The 22,445-nt window shown below is 40.6% G+C and overlaps 4 protein-coding genes across 5 annotated transcripts; 3 read left to right on the forward strand and 1 right to left on the reverse strand.

The window, feature by feature from the left end:
* Window positions 1-1,640: 1,640 nt before the first annotated feature.
* On the forward strand, window positions 1,641-14,420 carry LOC128738883 (arylsulfatase B-like). Of its 2 annotated transcripts, XM_053834340.1 has the most exons (7): window positions 1,641-2,176; window positions 2,331-2,597; window positions 11,231-11,802; window positions 11,863-12,115; window positions 12,186-12,343; window positions 12,409-13,511; window positions 13,856-14,420. In XM_053834340.1, exons 3-7 carry the CDS (start codon window positions 11,284-11,286, stop codon window positions 13,878-13,880), a joined length of 2,058 nt encoding a protein of 685 aa, XP_053690315.1. In that variant the 5' UTR covers window positions 1,641-2,176; window positions 2,331-2,597; window positions 11,231-11,283; the 3' UTR covers window positions 13,881-14,420. The 2 variants fall into 2 exon arrangements, with proteins under 2 accessions (XP_053690315.1, XP_053690316.1); XM_053834341.1 differs by lacking the exon at window positions 2,331-2,597.
* A 2,284-nt stretch (window positions 14,421-16,704) lies between these two features.
* LOC128734613 (ER membrane protein complex subunit 10) lies at window positions 16,705-17,716 on the forward strand. The gene is made up of 4 exons (XM_053828894.1): window positions 16,705-16,826; window positions 16,880-17,146; window positions 17,199-17,489; window positions 17,554-17,716. Exons 1-4 carry the CDS (start codon window positions 16,773-16,775, stop codon window positions 17,629-17,631), a joined length of 690 nt encoding a protein of 229 aa, XP_053684869.1. The 5' UTR covers window positions 16,705-16,772; the 3' UTR covers window positions 17,632-17,716.
* Window positions 17,646-18,658, reverse strand: LOC128734612 (growth arrest and DNA damage-inducible proteins-interacting protein 1). The gene is made up of 2 exons (XM_053828893.1): window positions 18,249-18,658; window positions 17,646-18,189 (listed from the first exon to the last, which is right to left on the reverse strand). Exons 1-2 carry the CDS (start codon window positions 18,628-18,630, stop codon window positions 17,723-17,725), a joined length of 849 nt encoding a protein of 282 aa, XP_053684868.1. The 5' UTR covers window positions 18,631-18,658; the 3' UTR covers window positions 17,646-17,722.
* A 906-nt stretch (window positions 18,659-19,564) lies between these two features.
* On the forward strand, window positions 19,565-21,909 carry LOC128736949 (uncharacterized). Its single transcript, XM_053831464.1, has 3 exons — window positions 19,565-19,974; window positions 20,364-20,727; window positions 20,787-21,909. The coding sequence occupies exons 1-3, from the start codon at window positions 19,876-19,878 to the stop codon at window positions 21,230-21,232; spliced, it is 909 nt and encodes a 302-aa protein (XP_053687439.1). The 5' UTR covers window positions 19,565-19,875; the 3' UTR covers window positions 21,233-21,909.
* The last annotated feature ends 536 nt before the right edge of the window (window positions 21,910-22,445 follow it).

Raw genomic sequence — 22,445 nt, forward strand, 5'->3', positions numbered from 1 at the left:
ACCCCAAATCCACATTGGCGTAGCTAGGAACTTCCCCTGGAGGGGGCCTAGGGGGTGCCTTCCAAAAATTTGAATTTTGATTATGATCTTGTTACTCTGGCTGTCACCGATAGCACAAGGTTTTGTAGGAAACCAGGCGGACTTGATGAGGATCTGCGCAATTACCAGATATGTCGTGAATACAACCTGTCCGCGCATCACATCTTTATTGATTTCAAAACAAGATACGATACAGTCGGTTGAGACCAGCTATGGCAGATAATGCACGAAAACGGTTTTCTGAATAAACTGACGCAACTGAGCAGAGCTACATTGGAGAGAGTGTTGTGAGAGTTTTGTGTGCATCTCGGGGATACTTTCGAGTTACTTTGAGACGCGGCGAAAGTTGGGACAAGGTGACGGCTTATATGCATGCTATTCAACATTACACTTGAAGGGGTGATTCGACGAAATTGGAATCTAGGACAAATGTTCTAAACGTAAATGCGTCTTGGGCTCAAAGGGAACAAATGCGTGCCTTTATATCGAGAAGTGGCAGGCGGGTTCGTGTATTTGGTATTGCTGGTGCACACGGACAGCAACACTAGTAAGAAGATCTAGTTGCGCATTCAAGCGGGAAATTAGGCTTCCTTAGCCCTCCGCAAAACGCTAGCCATACGTGATTTTCGAGCGGAAGATACTACGGACGATATTTGGCGGAGTACAAACTGAAAGCGGAGAGTAACGGAGACGTATAAATCATGAGCTACAAGCACTGTTTGGAGAGATTGCCGTCGTCATCTGGCGAAAGTCAATAGGCTACAGTGCAACGAAAATTGAAACAGCATGAACCGGGGTGGCTATACTAAGCTACTGACGATGACGACAACTACGCTTTTGCGATGCCCAGTGAAAAAGAAAATATCTACACAGCGGGAACATATACACTGAGTTTTTTCCCGGTTTCCAATTCCAATGAGGAAAATTTCTGGAGGGGGCCTGCAGAATTCTGGAGGGGGCCTGGTACCCCAGGCACCCCCTCTAGCTACGCCAATGCAAATCCATAATCTTTTAGCGACAAAAGGTTTACGATAGTGTTATGCATTATGATTCAAAAATTCTGTGATCCTTCGTCCCAAACCTGTACGATAAGTTTTAAAAATTCCCACCTGACAAAATTTTTAAATAAATATACAATCTAGCTCACTAAAAATAAATCTTTTGTAACACAAGCATAACGCCAAAGACAGATTGAAAACAGATTGAAAAAATTGAAAACAAAACAATCACACCTACCTATAACAATCAACTGACGGCAACAGGAACGATTACGCGCTAAGCTTAGGATGCACGTGTAAAAATTTATTGCAATCCATAAACACTGTATTGTGTACTTTTTAATAATGTTGAAACAGGTGACAGGTTCAATTTGAATTTATTCCGATGGAGTTATTTATGAGTTTAGTTTCAATAATGCACTAGTATATGCCCCATGCTAATCTGAAACTATTCAAGTGGTTGGGGTTTGCATTGAAAAATGAATGTAGGCAATTCCCAAGAGGTACATCACTATTAAAAATTCTAAACCAAAAAAGTAAACCAATAAAAAGGAGCTTGACGTAAAGCGGCGTCTCTTTTGCCGCCAATCCTGACCTACCGGCAATGGATTTTCCTTTCGCGCTGGTCAAGATTGGTACCAGCAAACAGATATGCAGTCTTAGATACTGCGCCGCATGCTCTATAGGCAGACTCCTTCGAACCGGTCCACATCAGTGAAAACAGGCTCTCTCGCAGAGGAGAGCGGCCAGCTAGCATACATATCGAGCGTCGTAATCACTCGCTAAAAGTAGATTGACGAAAGCATGCGTCGTTAGCTTTCCAGAACGTCGCCGATGTTTGCTCGAATTGCACACATGCGGAACAAGCTCTGACAGTCGGGTTTGGCACGACATAGTGTGAAGTTCGCACCGTTGCGTTGTGGTGGCCGAGAGCAACTGATTCCGACCATTCGCTTCCAGGACCATCAGCTTCGTCATATAATAAATTTATTAATTTAAATTGTGCAGTGGTCGTGTTCGGTGGTTTGGCGGTTGTTGAGGTTGCTAAATAGAGCGACATCGGTTCGCGCGTGCTTCCTTGACCAGGAGCCAACGATCTTGGCAGCGAGGAGACAGACGAAAACATCTGACGCGGCCAGGTACAGTTTACTTTTCTTATCCACAAACAGCCGGTGTGTTAATGAGTGTGTGATAACCAATAGCAACGATGGGCGGCAGAATTTTGAAGGCACACGTGGAGGCATGACTGCGACCAATACTTATCGAGAAGCTAATTAAATTGTATCGTTCCAGCCGTTAGTAAAGATTTATTTAAAGTGTCCCATTGAAGATGCTGATTCAGTTCGCGGTTTGTCTGCGGTCTGGTTGGTTGATTGTGTCCGGTGAAGCCTCTTGCGATAGACACTTTGGGGTTAGCTAGATGCTAGAGGTTCACGACAGGCACGCGAGCGGCACGAGATATTGAAAGTGAAACTGACCAGGACGATCGCGCGGAAGAACGTGGAACAAACTAGAGTTGTTCAGAAGGGAGACTCAGAAGTATACGCGGAATTTGACACAGTGAGTAGTACGCCCGTTAGTGAACCGTGCCAGTAGTAAAAGAGTAAACATGGGGTTCGTTGAACTTGGTTTAGATTGAGTCGCAGGGACACCCTTAGCTTAATATCAAATATATTATTTGGGGTGAAAATAGGGCACACCAATGATAGAATTTAAAATGTGTCTACTCTATAGCAATGATGTAAAGTGATTTGATGATAAAAGTCGTTGGAAGTCGTACCCTCCAGCACTGTAGGGTAACGCGACCTACAAATTCATTAGAATTGTTCATTGTTTGTACCTAAACCGACAATAAGGTATCAATCTGTTTATTTACATTTGCACACGAAATCATTGACCGAAAGCACTAATTTAGGAAAAATAGCCGCGAAATTTGAAGGTCCGTTTCACGGGCAGTAGAGCTGATTGTTGTTTGATTAACTCATTCGAGATCGGACGCTAGAAGGTGCTAAATGTATTTAGCAAAGTGATTAACATAACATTCGACAGAACGGAAAGAGATTTTGTGCAGTGAAGCACGTTTTCTTCAGCACTCTGTTTTTGGAAGCGTTTTACCAGCTGGCTGTTGTGCTTTCATTTCTGTAGATAGCCAGTACGTTGTGATGAAATATTAGTGTAGCGTATGAAAATTAAGGATAAACTTCTCTGGGATATATCTACTGATGGCTTTCAAAATCACCTTCAACCAAGATTAACGTTTTCCTACACACTTAAAAAAAAGCGCCGAAGTCGGCTAAATTTTGCCGAGATTTGGACAGCCGAGCGTTCGGTAAAAATTTCGGTTTTGCAAATCGACGTTTACGGATCTTTACTAACGTTTGGCATCATAAAAAAATTTACCGAACGCTCGGCTGTCCAAATCTCGGCAAAATTTAGCCGACTTCGGCGCTTTTTTTTAAGTGTGTACAGTTTTCTGTTGGTTTTTGTAGTTATTGACCGAGGTCTACCTATCAATTTAAAAATGTAATCTGTGAGAAGATGGCTCGTAGCTTCTATTGCATATTCAGGAATTTTCAAACGAGGGAGTATAAAAAAGTTAGAGAAATTACGGACTGTACATTTTTTCACTGAGATTTTTAAAATGCGTTAAATCATTGGAAGCAGAATCGAGGCAGTTTACTTGAAACGCGAATATCAATCATTAACGTTCGAAGCTGCATTTACGCTAAAGATACAAATGAAGTTAATGGCGCAGGTTTTCACGGCGTAGTAGTTAGTAACATGGTGCAGAACTTTTGGTTTTCCTTGTAAAAAAATTCTGACTACGTACCTGGAACTACGGCACAGCACAGACAGTGAATGAAGCGGAAAGTGAAGGTAAATGCCATGCAGTTGGTAATGTTGCCGCTTGACTGCTGTTATTACCGATTTTTTTTATTGTTTGTCTTGTTGTTTTCAAACAAATTAAAATGCTTTTATATATCAAAACAAACCAAAAAATTTGTCCAACACTCTATTCAATTTATTATTTATTCAAAATTATAACGGAATGTGGAATAAGCAAAATGAATTGGTTCCAGTTTAATAAACAAAACATTTTATAGAAATGGAATTGGGATAAAAATGGAAATTGGATACAAGTGCATATCTTATATCAGAATTACCCTCAAAAATGTACTAACGAAATTTAAAAGTGTCCCGATTTTGCTTAAATCTTGTGTTTTCGAAAAATTTTAGATCTGATTTTTTTCATTTGGCGTTTGAGATGCCCTCTTCTGAGTTATGATAGTTCGAATAGGTCATTTTTACCGTCAGATTTGAATGATTTTGGTGATTTTGGATTAATTTTTTTTTTCAAAAATAGAAAATAGTGTTTTGGACTTTTGGAACTTATGGAACGCCAAATAGTTTTGGAAAATTTTCACTTTCATTTTGTGAAAAACTTTTTGCAGAAAATATTTTTCCTGAATCTTGGATTATTGTTTTCAGTTATAAGTCGTCTATCTATGCCCGTATAGAAAATCTCTTGAATGACGGCAACACTTGGGCTTTTTTGTTTGATTATAGTCACTTTAACTCGTGACTTCTGCGGGGTTGGTAATTGAATCCGGTTACTCGGTCTGAGAGGCGTTAATATACCGGGATTGACCCCAACACTTGGATTTAGCCTGTGTGATAATTTCTAAAAATGTCCATGTATTAAATAAAAGGTATTTGAAAGTATTTTTAGAAAAAAATATTAGCTTGAAGCCTACAATGGAGAAAATGGACATCACTGGTAGAGTCAGCGGTTTTTCTGGTCTTTCTTTGCCGAAAATCTTTGTTACCATGCAAAGAAAAACAAAGCATTATGTGTCTCCATTGTATTATTACAGCTTTATTTATATAAAAAATGAACCTATAAATTTGTAATATGTAATGTAGATAAACATCAGCTCCAAACAGCCGCCGTTGCTATGCTAGGCATTCTGCTACCTACACTATGGAGAACGTACAACCTCGTAGCGTCTTTCTGCATAGCCCACTCACGAGGCAAACAACTCGTGAGCAGCCAGCTCCCCGTAAGGGCTAGCGATACACTGGGATACAGATTTTCCTTTTCTTCTTCATCTCACGCTCAGATCTACACGCGAGTGCGAGCCCTCGGGGCGAGCTCGGGCTGCAATAACGAGCAAGAGTGACGACCGTGGCTGTTAGCTAAATAAACACTCGCAAAAACTCGTCGCAGTGCACGAAGAAATAAGAGCGAGAATTCGAAAGCGATACTTATGCGGGCGTGTTCCTTAAAACGAGCACGCGTGTGTAAGAAAATTAAACCACACGAGTGCGGGCTTCGCAATACTGATCCTAGGTATCTACACTGGATAAACAGCTGAAGTAAGTGTACGGTAGTGCATCGCTCATGCTTAATTGCTTATGTCTGTGTGTTTCGGCGAGTGAGCTATAGCTATAGCTATAGTGCTGTAGCAACAGCAAGAATAGGCAACTCCTCGGATCGCTAAAATATTTACGACGGTAGAAGCAATATACGCCAGATTTAAAACGAAAGTTATGAGGATCGGGCTAAGCATCCATGCTTCAAAAATCAAATATATGAGTATGGAAATTCTACCATGCAAAAAAGCAACTTGAACTTGATCCTTCTTTATCACCAGATGTTGCAACGGGCTTTTAGAGTACAAGGTAATTACGGGCTAGTGCAACTATCTTACTAGCTCCAAGCCGAAATTCGAACATACGATAACTGGCTTGTTAGACTAGCATCGTACCTAGAAGCTAATTGGGACGAACCACTGATGCATTCAAGCTGGAAATTGGAGCCGCAAGACGTCCCGATTAAAGCCCCAAACACAATGCATACGGATTTACTACGTTGCGGCAATTTGACAGTTTTTACATGGGTTTTCTGTCAAATTTTCGCAACGTAGTAAAATCCGTATGCATTATGTCTGGACCTTAAGGACCATACGCCACCGTACGATGCTGATAATTTACGGACTTGTAACAAGGCTTAAGGCCCGCGCAGAATTAGTACTTTATGGTGGCGTCTGCGAAGATTTGACAGATAATCTGTCAAATTGTATGGGAGAACTGTCAGATTAACGCCAACGCAACCGTAAAGTACCAATTCTGCGAGGGTCTTTACGAAACACATACGTGCACTTGCCGTATTTAGCGAAAAGTGTTGCAAACTACTTTTGTGCAAAGTGAAGAGTAGCGCAGGCCTATGAACCACGAGCTGCAGGCATTCCTTGGAGAGATTCCCTTCGTACACCTTGCGTAAGCTAGGAGGCTACGGTGGGCCGGCAACTGTGCGAGCATATCGGACGTGCGACGAAATGTGTTCTCTTCAAGGACTCCACCGCCATAAGGAATAGAGAGGCTCAACGACCTCGACCAGCTAACGTGCGTGTGTCGCAGCGGTCGAAGACGACGAGCAGCTCAGGAAGCAAGCCGGAGTGGAATTGAGACGAGTTATTGATACAGGATGAACTTTCCTGGCTCTACTAAAGAAGAGGAAGAAGAAGAAGAAAAAGTACCACATTGATGATGATCTCAAAAGCTTTGGAACAGCACCACACGTTAGTGACAGAGCTCTATAATTCTGGACATCTCTCCTGTGGACAGGGAACAGGAAGTATTTCCACAATTTAGGGATATTGCGCTTTTGTAGTGACCTTTTAAATAATTTTATCAGTGGCGTAATCAACACTTTTGAATACAACTTCAGACGCTGGAATATTTTTTAGCAACCACAACTTGATCGGTTGAGACTAAGGTGATCCTATATTTTCTAGATGAAAGCGGGACAGCGAAGACAATCTGCGTTAGACGGAGAAAAGAAAAGCTAAAAATCAATTGGTCGTTTATATTCGATACATAAGAAGAAGATGCTCAAACTAGTGATGTCCGTTAATCGCTCGATTAATTCAACTAATCGAATAACTATAAAAATATTCGAATAATTTTTAATCGAATACTGCCAGCACGAGTAGTTGAATTAATCGAATAGTTCAAAGGAAATAATATGAATGCGAATAATCCCCGAATAATGCCCGCTAATCGTTCATAATCGTTCGATTAATCGAATAAATGAAAAAAATATTCGAATATTTCTAATCGAATACCACTAGCACGAATAGTTGAATTAATCGATTAGTGCAGACAACGCTCGCCGATTAATCGGTAATCGAATAATTGAAAATTTCGGACATCACTAGCTCAAACGGCGACGAACTAGAAGTGGTAGATGAACTCCTGTATTTGGGATCGCTTGAAACCGCGGTGATGTTTCTGGCGTACTGCTGATCATTAAAGCGAAATTACGTTGCCCTTCGTAAAACACTAAGATTAAAAAGCATCCGCCGCCGTACGAAGCTCGCAATGTACAAATCCCTTATAAGCCCGGTAGTTCTTCATGGACTTGAAGCTGTGACGCTGCTCACGGAGGATATACGCGCCCTTGCATATTCGAGCGAAAAGTTTTGCGCATGATATTTGATGGGTTACAACCTTAAAAGCGAAGAGTGGCGCAGACGTATGAACCACGAGCTATGGCACTGTTTGGAGAGATTCCTACTCTACATCTGGCGAAAATCGGTAGGCTACGGTAGGCCGATCAAGTCGTGAGGATGCCGAACGACAGTGCGCCGGTTCTCTTCAACAACCTCACTACTACCATGAACAGGGCATCAGATGAACCATGAACAAAAGCATCAGAGTGGCGCGCAGTCGTATGAACCGCGAACTTCAGGCACCACTTGGACGGCCACGTCGCGAAAATGCCGGACGACTGTGCTGAAAATCCGTTCTCTTCAAGAATCCCACTGGCGGGGCACCAGGAATAGTGGGGCCCATCGTGCTGGTTCGACCAGGTTGAAGCCGACTTGCGTGTGTCGAGACGCTCACAGGCAATTGGTGACGAGTAGTCAAGGACCGAGTACAGTAGAGAGTAATTTTTGATGCAGCAAGAGCTACCCGGCTCTCTGCTGGTAAAAGTGAAGAAGTGAAGTGGCGTCGTCGGAGCAAGCGCGTGTACTCTCGTATTATTCCTGACACAATTTGGAGAACATCTGACCACCGACAAGAATTTGTTCAATTTCGGTGAACCAACGCACTTGTTTGCGCACAAGCTACGTAGTTTGGATTTTATTTAAGTTAAATTTTATTCATGTAGACAAATTAAAGGTCAGATGAATTATCCCAAATAAATAAATAAAGAAACCTGGAAATGGAAGAAAAGTAAAAGCTGCTAATCCCATAAGCTATTTTGAAAGTGATGGTTCTTTTCAAACAAACCGTATCATCGAGAAACGTGACGTAAATGCCAGGTGTTTTGCTATAGGGTAGATGATCCATTAGTTGCGCCACTAAGCACAATATAACTTCATTTTGCTTGTTTATTGAGGTATATGCTTCAGTTAATGCTTGTGGGATATAAATTTATCAAATACAAGGTATTTGTCACAAGGCAAGACAATTGCTTTCGTTGTACGAGAAGCTTTATAAAGAAAAAATGAATTTTCCGATTCAATTATATTGTGCCAACAGTTGCGCTAATGTTTCCTTAATTAAGTTTGATGTTCCTTTAATTGTGGTATTCCATATACATTGGTAGGTTGCTAAGTGAAAAAACATCGTAGCAAAACTATAGATGAGCGCCTATAGTTGTGCGCTCCAACTGTGCGTTGGATTTTGGAAAATTGGCATTTTAGCAAATAATGCTTTAATTTTAAATGGTGTAGTCTAACTACCAATACTTCTAAAAACCTGTTTTATATAATGAATGTAATTGTTTTATTTAAAATGCTACGGTGACGAAAATATGCATTAATAATGAATAATAGCGCAACTATTGGTACTACCACAACTATTGGATCAACTACCCTAATATGTCCAGAAAGTAAAGAAGACGGCCGATTTAGGAACTTACAAAGCAGGCCGTGAAGCAAAGTAATATCTGAAGGCAAACGAGAACTTTACAGAAATTTGTTGACAAAATACGATTGCATCGTTATGGATGATGAAATGTACTGCAAGATCGTTTTCGAGGAAATTACTGAACGAGGATTAAGGACGAGAATACCTCGTCCGATTGGCAGAGTGTCCAGCAAGACTGCAAAATAAAAAGCTAGCACCACAATGGCGTCATTGTGGTTTGAAAAAAAAAGCGGGATTCGGTCAATACCCTATGGTGTTGGGACCGATTGAAGAATATTGATCGATTATGAAGCTGGAAGCTGGAAGATAGGGTGGAACCAACACAGCAAATAAATGCTGTTATTTCACTTAATTTCCTGAATCAATCAGAGGAGTTGTTGGATTTCGAAGAATACTTTTTGTAATGTAATCTTAGCTTGGATACTCTTCAGGCAAATTATGGAAGAACAATCATTGAAAGTATCATTCTGATATTAGCTAAAGTTTCTCTGTCTTAACCTTTAAACAGAAAAAAATCCTCCATGCGTCATTCGCTCCTAAAGTCATTTATGAATATTTTTTGCACAAGAATGTAAAACAAGTGTTCAAACCAGTTTACCTGACATTTTTGGTATGCAGCAAGATAACAAAGTTCTGAATATACGTTCACGCATCCTCATCATCATGATTGCGTCAAACAATTTTGTCGAAAATAATTCCGTGAATTCGTTTTTCCAATTGTTAAAAGGAAAAGGACACAGAATTTAATGATCGACGTTCTAATTTTATTCTAAGCATTTTATATGATTAATTTGAGGTAATATGTAATATATCTGACTTGAAATAATTTAACGAGTTAAGCGTTAGATATGAAAGATGAGATCTACCGACAATCATCTCTCGATCATCATCAACACCAATGCCAACAATGAAACATGGACAATAGTGGTAACGTTACGTGCAATGATACAATTCGCTTGCGACAATAAAAAGCGCAAAGCAAAATGCAAGACATTGAATACTGATAGCTTTCTTTTATTGGACAATAATGTATTGTAATGACAAAGCTAAGCTTATACTTTTGTTAGATTTCTTATGTAAGCCAGATGACAATCTGAATAAATCAGTTCTTAGTTATAACTCAATCAATACACGTCGTTATAGTTCAAGATCGTCCGATCTTTGTTGCCCCCATTGGCATAGGTATGTAGACCATAGTCGCGCATTAGAACATTAGCGTTGTCTTGCTTTTGTATCAGTTTTATCTCATTTGAATTGACCTATGTTGTTATTTTGTTTACATATTTTTAAATAATTTTCCGTCTTCCCTTTATTTTATTGTTTTTGTTTTCTTTATCCAGTTTCCCAGCATTCATTGACTTTGCCTCACTTAATGTAGTTTATTCCCTGGTGTACAATTTGCAAACGTTTGACTTTTGATATTCTGGTACTCAGTGGTTATCAGTCCATTAAATAAATCACACCAGATTTAAACAGTTTCTGGCATTTCGGTTACAACCAAATGTCGTAAAAAGTCAATATTCACCATAAGCTAATTCTTTTGTTAATTAATGTTAATTTGCTATAAATAAACAGCCGATCTTATTTTAGCTTTTATTTGCATTTGCCATTGCCGACCTTACCCAAATTTCAGCAGTTCACTAGTCGGCACTATTGCTCCTCGTGCAATATGTCTAGTGTTAATGTGTTGAGGTTTGAGTTAGCAATTCTCAGCAGATTTTTCCACTGGTCTTGCTCACTTTTTTCCGGGTTGGGATGATTGAAACCATAAATAATAGTTGCTTCAGTGGAACCTAGAGTTTATCTTTAGATTGAACTAATAAAAATATTTTACAAATTTGGCATCACCTCTGTCAATAATAATTTTATAGATGATAGAGGCTACGAATGAATTCTGTAATAACTCTAATAGGTGGGTGATGACTCTAAAAATATCTCTGATCCATTAAAGTGTGAGAAACTTTAGTATCTTCTTCGTCATAAATTAATCCGAGCCATAAACCAACGATTAAATCCTTTAAGAAGCCATGCTTATTATAGTCCAGTTCAATCTGTAAAGTGGACAGTAATTTCAGCGGGTAAACATGTAGGTAGTATGTGTTATAGAAAACAATTAAAAGGTGTTTCCGATCTGGAACATGTTGCGTCAAGTGGCTCTCGAAGACTAGACAATTTTAATGGGGAAACATTGTATCCACTTTGAACTGGAGTACAATAAAATAGTATATACTCAATTCGCGTCTCTTTTTCAGCTACTTACTCTAAAGGACGGAGTAATATCGCGCCACCGACAGACCCGTTAACAATGCCAGCCACGTTTGCACTGAGTGCCATTCTGGCGAGTGTGCTGCTCCTGGGGCCACAGCTAACCAAGGCAGGAAACAGCACCAAGCGGCCACACATAGTCATTATCCTTGCGGATGACATGGGCTGGAACGATGTGGGACATCACGGTTCAAACCAGATTCCGACCCCAAACATAGATGCACTGGCCTACGATGGCATCCTCTTGAATCGGCACTATGCGGCACCAATGTGTACGCCTTCGCGGGCGTCGCTGATGACGGGACGTAATTCGATCAACACCGGGATGCAGCATTACGTAATCGACACCGACGAACCGTGGGGCTTGGGATTGGATCAGAAAATTATGCCGCAATATTTTAAGGAAGCGGGTTACAAAACGCACTTAGTCGGCAAGTGGCATCTGGGATTCTTTGCGGAGTCGTACATACCGACGAACCGTGGTTTCGACAGCCATGTTGGTTATTTGGGGCCATTTATCGATTACTGGAATCATACTATGAAGATGCTCGCTCCTGAGGTAAGTACCTATTTCCTTCGAATGTTGAAAAACTTATATTGAGTTTACGTTTTCGAGTAGAAGCAATACGTCGGTTATGACATGCGACGAAATACCACCGTCGACGCGCAATCCAATGGAACCTATGCCACGGATCATTTTACCGACGCAGCTAAGTCTATCATCTCGGATCATAATGCGGAAGAACCACTGTTTTTGGTTCTAAGCCATTTGGCCCCGCATTCCGGCAATGAAGACGATCCTCTGCAAGCGCCAGAAGAAACAATCAGGAAGTTTGAGTACATTTCTGACGTCGACAGGCGGACCTATGCGGGTAAGCAATGAAATTCAGCATTTCTAGTTAATCACAACCGAATAAATCATAATGGATTTTATCTGTACAGCAATGATTTCTAAACTGGACGACAGTGTTGGCGAAATCTTCAATAGCTTGCGAGAAAAACAAATGCTGGACAACTCAATCATTCTTGTTATGTCAGACAACGGAGCACCATCCGTTGGGTTGCACAGCAACACCGGATCAAATTATCCTATGAAAGGAGTAAGTTTTCATACCAGTCCTTATTCATAGACCATTTCAGCATTGTACTTTTTCTCTTTCAACAGCAAAAGAACTCTCCGTGGGAAGGGGCGACACGTACTATGGCCGCTCTCTGGAGTCCTTTGTTGCGAGAACGGCAGCGAGTTTCGAATCAATTCGTCCACATTACCGATTGGCTCCCGACGCTGGCGTCGGCAGCTGGCATAGAAATTCCTTTTACCAACCTACATTCGGAAATCGATGGCATCGATCAGTGGGAAGCGCTATCCTACGACACCGGAAACCCACGCAGAGCAATTCTTCACGTAATCGATGAAATTTTCGGCTTCACCAGTTACATGGAAAACGGATTTAAGTACGTAAACGGATCTACCAGGCATGGTTATCTTGACAAATGGTTCGGTCTTTTGGACTCCAATGATATAATCCCTACTGACGAAGAATATTTGACTAAAATCCTAGAAACTGACATCGCCAAATGGTCGAATGAATCACTGACGAAGGATACGATCAAACATCTTCGGAAACACGCGCGAATCCACTGCGGAATGCCAGAAGATATCAACTTCTGCAATCCGCTGATCCGACCTTGTTTGTTCGATATCATAAATGACCCCTGTGAACTGAACGACATTTCCCACAAATATCCAGAAAAATTAGCGGAAATGCAGTATAAACTAAACATCTACCAACGATCTGCTGCTAAGCCACGAAACCAGCCGGACGATCCAGCTGCGAATCCAGCCAATTTCGGTGGTATTTGGACCTGGTGGCGAACGGATGACGGTTCTTCGGAAGAACGTGATTTTTCACCGGAAATCGGTGAAGATTATCCGTGGCTGCATCAGCTGGAAATTCCTCCGCCACACTCCAGCCTGCCGGAGAATGTCCGACTAACCGTGATCATCTCGATCATCGTCGTCGGTGTACTGTTCGTGATGGGAGCTCTCATATATCTGTCGAACAAAAATCTGCTTCGAACCTGTAAGGGGGACAAATCGGTAGAAAGCGGGCTTGCTAACGGCGAGAAACCTGCAAATGACGCAAAGTGCACGTTACCTTCGATCAGTAACCACAGCGGCGATGGTAAACTGTCGGATGGTTGTGAAAATTCATCGACGGCGCAAATCGCTTCGAAAGCTTACCGAATCAGGGATAATTTAGAAAGGTACTGATCTAATTATTGTTTTATTGTAATCGTTAGGCGTTTACTAACCCACTTGTTACCAGCTAAAGCATAAGGTTCGAAAACTATGCTGCAAATATGACTAACAACTTAATGCAGTACGGGCAATCTTGCAGGTACCTGAACCACTCTATGCAGGAGAAAATAGCATTTCATGTGTTACCATTCTACTTAATTTTGACTATGATTAAGTTTCTTCTTATTTGTGCTTAATAAGCTAGCAATTATCAACGTATACATGGTATATTTACCTTCTCTGTTAAATGTGAATCAATTACGGAATCTGCTAGGTAAAATCATTAAGTAATTGAAAACTTTACTTACAGGGTTTTGCAGAAATGTTTTGTATAAATGGATCTCGCTGTACATATGACATAAAAAGAATTGAGTGTATCGAATTTCTTTCCATTTGCATTGTACTGCTCATCTTATCCAGCCAATAGCTTTGAAGCTTCTGAAGTTACAGGAGATCTTCTCACTTGCAATTAGCTTAAGATGATTAGGAAACCATTATTTCTGTTCCATCGGCAGTGATCAACTTCTCAATGAGGTTCACCTTAATCAATAGGCTTCAGCCCATTTTAACTGGGAGAAGCTAAAACCGAAAAAAAAACAGAAATACCAACCGAATTTGCAACGCGTACGATATTGTGCAATGGTTTTAAACTCATTACCAAGCACTTGGTTTTAGCTATTAATAGAATACGTTAGTTCGTGATACGTAAGTAAGTAAACCAAAGATGATCGCAGATGTAGCGTTGTCATAAGCAAGCGATTAGTGGACTTGGTCAAAACTATGAAACCCACTCTACGGGAATAGCTGAGCTACTAATTTGGCTTAATCGATATCTTGTGTACATAAAACGGTTGAGCGAAAAAGAGATAAGAAGACTTGGCAATAATCTTTCGAAAAACTCAATTAACACTAAAACAACCGAATATAATCCCTCCAAATCATGATTGAACAAAGGAATTGCAAATCGAAATTCACCGGCAGGTATTCGAGTGTAAATCATAAAGAAAACTTGGCCTGTCAAAAAAATAGTGAATTGCACATGCGCAAATTGTGGAGACAAACAAAATGTCTGGTTTGACTCAATTATTATTGACAGACGAAATTTCAAACCAGAGATTGTTCATATTTCATTAACACCTTCTATAATATGTATGATGTAACCATTTTTGATGTTTACTACTTTGCCGCAGTAAATTAACGTGCAATAATGGACGATGCAACGATTGCAGGGGTTTCTTAAATTCTAGTTCGGAATTGTTGATTTATTTCATGTTTCTCGATTGCTATAAATAATTCCAGCCTTATCTGTCGATAAGTAGAATTCTCTTGTGAACTTAAACAAACTTCGACTAATCACGTGCAAAGGAAGCTACGTGACACAAACGATAATTCCGTCGCTTTTGTTAAACGGGAATGAGAGCATCGCATTTTTCTCAATTATTTCATTCTATCGCTTGTGTGGCACTACCATAGTTGCAGTGTTTATCACCGGCTTACGTATTTAGCGGTGCAGCCTCTTAGAGTTAAACCGTTTCAACATTCGCCTCTATTCCACATACCGATCGGAGCCGGATCCGATCAGAAATTGCTCTTCGATCGGAATACATCGTATGCTATAATACACGTCGATCGGGACGTTTCTGATCGGAACGAGCCCGATCGGAATGCAGAATCGAGGCATAAATCGCAATCATAGATCGTGATTCATCCGCCTCCGCTACTCTCCGCTTTTAGTTTGTACTCTGCCAAATATCCTCCGCAGTACCGCCGCTAAACACGGCAAATCTGTCTTTCATGAGCTGCATCACAGTTTTAAGCCCATAAAAACTACCGGTCTAATAAGGGTTTTATACATTGCCCACTTTTCGATTGTAGCCTCTTTGCCAAAGCTCGATTTCCTGTTTGCGACGCTGGATCCCCATGCAACGTCTTGGACAAACCGGATATGTATTAAACAACGAATAAAACCGAGATTTATCGACAAACACTCCTCAGTCCTCACCATGTGCCGTCGCTACCCTTTGGTGACGATAGTCCTGACAGTCCAACTTCTTGAGTTATGTGACTCCAAACTCGACCGTTGGTCTCAGAAGACAGGAGCCTTCAAACTCCAACTCATCGATGACCTGCGAAATGTTACCTTCGTAATCTGCAATGAGCGCAAAGGCAACCTAAGAATAATCACTCATTTTGGTCGGTGGATTTCGAACACGACGAATTTCGTGACTTCGACAAATCTCTAGAGATCTCTAGAATTCTTACATTCATTGAATTCTTCTTCATCATACACGTCAACCGCATCCAACGGCTCCGCCTCAGGAACCACCGACGTCGATGATGTTAACAAACACTCGGCCGAAGAATCAGATGAAGGTTACATTGAAGAATCACCCGAGCCAGTTGTCGAAGGATCCATCAAAGAACCGGCCAGTTCAACACTGGAACCACTGTATTTCGAAACAGGTATCTTAATTCCGCTTCGCTAGACACCAATGATACCTCCGCTAATACCACATCCCGAGCGATGGAGACTCTATAACCATTCCACAGACGAGAACCGTTTACACGGTATCCGACGAAATAACAGCTCTAGCTTCTAGACTCCAGCTTATTCCGCTTCTTCTTTGGTACAATACTGAAAAGCACCGAATATCCAGCTTTTTACGAGCCATAATGGCGGACGTGTTCGTAATATTTGAACAGCATTTTTGACATTTCCCTAATACATCGCACGTTTGCTTTCCGTGCGTTCACGGTAAAACTAAAGGAATGTACGGAAAGAAAACGTGCGATGTATTAGAGAAATGTTCAAAATGCTGTTAAAATATTACGAACGCGTCCGCCATTATGGCTCGTAAAAAGCTGGATTCATGCTCTTACTCGGCAAGCAGAAATTACAAAAAGCTACTCCGCACGATGTCTACCTTGAAAAAATCTAGGGAAAGTCAGTGTTTTTTGCATTGACAATGAAATTAACGAGAGTCGCGTTTGTTTATCTGTGCTGTAACGGTAACAGAAATTGAAATATTGAATTTTTGAAGACTTGCATACAAGTTTTTAAATTAGAATTGCACTCAGATCAAAAATATTGGCCTCACTGAAAAGAACTGTCATTATCTCAAGAAAAAAAATTCAGCGGTCGAGTTTATTATGTGGTGTGACGATCGATAAGTAACTTTTTAAGCGCATTGACTTGATTTTTCGCTTGCTAATAATAATAGTCCACTATGAAGCAATTAGTTTTATTATTTATTCTAAATTTGGCATTATTTTTGAATGCGGTAAGTACCAATCCGTCATTTTAACGTCTATTGAAATGAATTACCTCCTTCAGCAATCACACCTCGAATATGATGGCTGGTTGAACATTGAGCTATACCATGCATTGGATCTGCACGAGCCGCACAAATTTACCCCCCGGGGTAACGTGACTATCACTAGTCTAAACACTGGAGCGGTTAGCGTTTCTCAAGAAGCACTATCACCTCAGGATCGCCATCAATTGCGCCAGTTAGCCGAAGAGAATCGCCTGTACCGATTGGAAGCGCATGTAGTGGCGGAAGACGGATCTCGGGCTAAACTTCTAACTTCATCAAAGGCGGTAAGTGTTTTAAGTCTTAAGTTATGAACCGCAATTAATGTCAAGTTTCCAGTGCGCTCTAGTAAAATCGCAGCTCACCGATGCGCTGTGGGTGTCTCTCGATCACAGCGGGTCAGTTGTTGGAATTACACAATCGGTGAACAATGGTAATACCGGCGATTGTCGTGATTTGACCAATCGCGATACCGATGTCCTGGACGAGTTTAACACCGATGTGTACGTTAAGGCCATGGAAAATGCTCCGATACCGGACACCGCAAGCTTCATTCAAAAAATGGAACGTGATCGTGAAGCCCGCGAACGTGGCGAAACCAAAGACAATCGAGGATTTTTTGCAAAATATGTAAGTATTTGTAAAAGGCAATTTTGGAAACGTACTTTATAATGGGAACTGTTTTTTTTTCCAGTGGATGTACATAGTACCAGTGGTTATTCTAGTTCTCATATCGGGAGCTACAAATCCAGATGCGGGAGGACAACGTTAGTAAATTAGACCAATTTCAATTCTAATTTATTCTAAGGAAAATGTAGTGTTTCTTCCTTCAATACATTTTCAAACCCTAATAACATGTATTTTCACTTTTTATCGTCGTTTTCTTCCACAGGAACAATCTCCTCCATTTGTTCTGTTTTCTTTTTCAACTTCTCCAGCATTAGAACTTCCTTCTCCTTTCGCTTTGCTTCTTTAACCTTTTTACGGTCCTCTTTCTCTTTTTGAGCCAACATCTCTTGGAAGCGTTCATCTCGCGGATCGATTTTAAACCCGAAGTGACGTCGGACTTCCTCCACCAATCGATCCTTACGATCTTTGGCCGCACGTGCGTCCGCCTCCTTTTTAGCAATACGTGCATTCAAATCCGCTGTCCACTGGTCTAGCTTCTCCAGTTTCTTGGCAATTTCATTCTCTCGGGCCTGTATAACCGCTTTGCGTTGTTCTTTGGCTTTCCGGTTAGACTCCATCATATCCTTCAGGGTGTGAGGGAAAGCAACTCGTTCGTATTCCGCTTTCTCAATCGCTTCCCGCTTAGTGGGGAAAGCAACTCCTACAAGGAAAAGAATAGTTATTTCAATGCAAACTCAAATAATTAACAAGCTTTCTCACGAGGATCAACACCGCTGCTTTCCAGCCCGTATCTGCCTAACATCATGCGCTTGTACTTAACCGTTTCGTGAATCCACGACTGGGATTCCTCGTACGGTAGTCTTCCGATCAACATATTACGATGCTGCGGCAATAAAGCCGATTTATTACGAAGCATCTCGATCCTGGCTTCCCGTGCTTCCTGCAGATTTTCATCGTCAACAAAGGTTACTGGTACTTCGTCTTCAGCTGGATCTAAAGGAGCAATCTTCTCGTCGGTGGTGCTTTTGTTACCACTGGCTGCTGTCTTAGACGAATAGAAACGCACCAACGCAGGCCGTAAACTAGCGAAAACTGTTTTTTGATTTAGCCGGGCGGTGCCAAGAATTTGTAGCGGCAACATAGTTCTTTTTACACGATATAATTATTAAAAGTAAGAACTGTAGTTACGTAGAACCGCACTAGCGCACAAGGTTTTAATTTTGTTTTTTATTATCAACTCTCGCTGCTGTGCTGCCAAATATTTTTAAAACTATGTGCAGCAATCGCAGCAATTTTAACTCGAGAAGTATAATCTGTGGAAGTCTACATGGTCTACACACATTTTAAAGAAATCTGTTAAAATTTCTAAATGATTCAAGCATAAAACTGATAAAACTGCATTAAATATCCAGCTTTTTACGAGCCATAATGGCGGACGTGTTCGTAATATTTAAACAGCATCTTTGACATTTCCCTAATGCATCGCACGTTTTCTTTCCGTACATTCCTTTAGTTTTACCGTGAACGCGCGGAAAGAAAACGTGCGATGTATTAGGGAAATGTCACAAATACTGCCTAAATATTACGAACACGTCCGCCATTATGGCTCGTAAAAAGCTGGATCTAAAGGCCGTAAATGTTTGCATATAAATTTTAAATGCCACGGAAATTGCAGACTTTTTTTTTGCATTCGACAGATCCGACATCACTGTAATGGCATTTCCACGTTTGACAGCATTGAAATATTTCCTTTCTGCACCGAAAAATAAAAGTGCAGATTGGGCAAATTGGTAACAGCAGAGCCGCCGGATAAGTAAATATATCCGATTACCGGCAGATGTCCAAAACCTTGGTGTTCACGGTGAAGTTAAAGCATTCTGCATCGTTTCAACCTTCAGCTTCTCTTGATTCTGTGAAAATATTTTATTTGTTTATTCTAACATATTCTTTTAAATCTAAGCTTATTTGTAACATAAAAAGCATACAAACTTTTATTTTTATTAATGCTTCATTGTTGGATGAATACACTTTTTCAAAATTTCTGGCATCTTTGCGCTCGTAAAACCCAAGATGACATCATCGTGTCGTGAAACGTTCAAGGTTCGACATAAAAATATGTGCAGTTAACAAAACCATTGCCGAAATCGAGTCAAACCTTTGGAATCTGAAATTCTGAGCTAGCTACAGAACCTACAGAAACATTACTCGAGAACGTAATACATCAGAAAACGGACAATCAAATCAATGTTTTGATTCGTCAGCAGCAGCATTGCCGCTACTGTTTTCGTCGCGCGAGTGTTGTTTGTAGATCGAAATAGTGCGACACAAGACGTAGAACGTAGTTTTGGCTGTTGTAATATGAGAACCACATCCTGAGTTTGTACAAATGGCGACAAATTCAAACGCAGGCGGAAACTATCACGAAGACGACAACGGTGCAACTATCGTCAACTATCACGACATTTACGTTCAACGCGTTCAACAGGTAAGCGAGAGGTGTGCCAGGGAGGATTCCTTTGTCTGGTGGTGTGGTGGTCGCATATTTGTTTTGTTTTTAGCGTTACGATAGGTGAAAAGATCAATTAGGATTGATCTCGGCATTTTCAATCTAATATTATAACACTCTAGAGCGATATATTGCTTTTGCGTTTGATTAATTGAAACTCGGCATCTGCTGGTATTAGTTGTTATATCGCTTCAGTAGTACGCTCCGAATCGGGTTGCGAGTTTTGACCTTGATTGATTAGACGTGCTTCAGATTGTTGACTTATAGTGTGCTTGACTAATCGTTTTAATAGTTTTTCGCCGTTCGTCGCTTTTCCAGTTTCATACTGTCGAATAATGGTTCGGTTCTTCTCGTCTCAAATGTTTCAGACCGGTAGCAACCAAAGTGAACTAGATAGGATAGAAACAATGAACACAAATCCAACATCACCGCCTTCCTACAATCAGATTCCAACCGAAGCGGAAAGCACCGGGAACAGTAGAGTAGCCGCCAGTGGTCAGTATTATCAGCAACCAAACCAAAGTACTGCCCCTAGCAATGTGATCATAGTTCACGTCAACTGTTCCGGAGGTAATCGCCGAGGGGATCCGCCCAGTTACGAAGAAGCAATTAACCCGGATGCACCGCCTCCATCTTACGATTCGCTGTTTGGTCGCGTTCGGGAAGCGCACAAATCATCAACAGGAATATTAGACTTCTTAAAAAACGTCACAATTTTGTTACTAGGAACCCGTAAGTTCATTACTAGAGTTTTATTTGTGCTCAATTTCTATTATTGCTCATCATTTCAGTGGGTTGCACCATCATTTTGGGAATCACAATAGTCATTCCAGTGTGTATGATAGTTTTCGGAGCAATTTACCTTTACGATTGTCCCCAAAACGACTATATTCCGGTGTTCTTGCTGGTTGCCGGTGGGTTTAGTGTAATCAAACAGCTGTTGCATCTGTCGACGCGCGTTCGCAGCCGCGAGGAGCGAGAATTGGAACGACTGCGGCAATCACCCACTCAGACGCTCATCAACTGCTTCATGCTCGGATGGTTTATCATCGGTTCGTTCTGGATTTATCGTATCTATGAACCGAACTATGATCCAGCTTTGGGTAAATACTGCAACAAGTCGCTGTATTTGTTCACTTTTTGGCTGATTACTTCTGTCTACATGACGTTGGGTATTATCACCGTGGTTCTGTGTGGTGTCAGTATGGTTAGCATTGCCATCCATCGGAGAACATAACAGTTGAACGTTTTGTTCGAAATTTGAGCTGGCGCTCCACGTTCACTATGGACATCATTCAACATTCTAACGGATAGATGTAGAGCGGAAGTGTATGAAGGAAGTTAAAACTGTTCTTTTGGCAAATGTCTTGAACCGAATTTGGTTGTACGCCGCAGTAACTAGGCAGGAAATTGAACGTTTTTATCGTTGTTAAAAATTTGACCGCTGGCATCTGAACATATCTGAACAAGTCGCTGTACACCAAATAAATCAAAATGTCTTCTGTTCTCGGTTACAGAAGAAACTGCTTCGAAAGTGAGTGTGAACTTAAACGTGAGGTATGTTGAGAAGCCGGACTGGACGTGGCGTACAGTTGTGCCATATATTGAATCACACAGAGAAAAAACAGATTATTATTTAATTAAAATATAAATCGTCAACTATTCTCATCACCTAACCGACCAAAATGCATGAAAGCTCTCTGATGAGAAGTAACAATACAAATTTTAGCTAGCCTGAACTGAAATCTAGATATGAGAATAATTTTTGCTAGTGTTTTTCGACTAAGAACGATTTGAGATTGATCACAATTTTTTCACTGACAATTGAGCTCGATTTTCGGATGGAACTACGTTAAGTGGTTTGTATGACGAAAGACTTTAATCAGGTTTATATAATCAATATATAATCTACATATTTCGAAACTGTGTTACATGGTGCATTTTAGAAAGAAATTTTATGAAACCTAATCAACGCGATAAGAAAGGTTAACCGGAAAGGATGACAGCAAGGTGTTGTAACCAGAACAAATATTAAAAGATAGACGCTTCTGGGAATTCAACCAATGCTAATTAGCAACTTTACGAGAGATATTTCATGGTGACGTTGCATAGTAGGGTTGTAAAGTGCAAAACTAGGACAAAACCTTCTAGTTTTTGTAGAATGTTTTGTACAAATTTGTTAACTCCAACAAAATTGTTAAATGCAAAATAGCCGTTGATTCCCAATCGTGTCAATGCCAATCATATACTTCTATTTGCTAGAAAAATTTATTAAACATTTTCTACTGCTAAAAGTTGTGTATGTTAAAATTAAAAAGAGCACTGCTTTTAAATTTATTTTGTAAGAATAGTGATTCTGCTTCCTAGCATAACTTCTATTGGAAGGTCTTATATGCCCTATCTAGAAAAAGGGCCATTAACTCGAATGCAGCAATTACCGAGGCATTACT

Source organism: Sabethes cyaneus, chromosome 2, assembly GCF_943734655.1.
Source record: "Sabethes cyaneus chromosome 2, idSabCyanKW18_F2, whole genome shotgun sequence".
NCBI classification, from domain to species: domain Eukaryota; kingdom Metazoa; phylum Arthropoda; class Insecta; order Diptera; family Culicidae; genus Sabethes; species Sabethes cyaneus.

Coding starts and splice junctions, on each gene's coding strand:
- LOC128738883 (XM_053834340.1), top strand. CDS start 11,284: ATGCCAGCCACGTTTGCACTGAGTGCCATTCTGGCGAGTGTGCTGCTC. Junction 12,116..12,185: donor CGACAGGCGGACCTATGCGG/GTAAGCAATGAA, acceptor TTATCTGTACAG/CAATGATTTCTAAACTGGAC. Junction 12,344..12,408: donor CAAATTATCCTATGAAAGGA/GTAAGTTTTCAT, acceptor CTCTTTCAACAG/CAAAAGAACTCTCCGTGGGA.
- LOC128734613 (XM_053828894.1), top strand. CDS start 16,773: ATGAAGCAATTAGTTTTATTATTTATTCTAAATTTGGCATTATTTTTG. Junction 16,827..16,879: donor TGGCATTATTTTTGAATGCG/GTAAGTACCAAT, acceptor TACCTCCTTCAG/CAATCACACCTCGAATATGA. Junction 17,147..17,198: donor TTCTAACTTCATCAAAGGCG/GTAAGTGTTTTA, acceptor TCAAGTTTCCAG/TGCGCTCTAGTAAAATCGCA.
- LOC128734612 (XM_053828893.1), bottom strand. CDS start 18,630: ATGTTGCCGCTACAAATTCTTGGCACCGCCCGGCTAAATCAAAAAACA. Junction 18,190..18,248: donor AAGCAGCGGTGTTGATCCTC/GTGAGAAAGCTT, acceptor TTTTCCTTGTAG/GAGTTGCTTTCCCCACTAAG.
- LOC128736949 (XM_053831464.1), top strand. CDS start 19,876: ATGGCGACAAATTCAAACGCAGGCGGAAACTATCACGAAGACGACAAC. Junction 19,975..20,363: donor ACGTTCAACGCGTTCAACAG/GTAAGCGAGAGG, acceptor CAAATGTTTCAG/ACCGGTAGCAACCAAAGTGA. Junction 20,728..20,786: donor AATTTTGTTACTAGGAACCC/GTAAGTTCATTA, acceptor TCATCATTTCAG/TGGGTTGCACCATCATTTTG.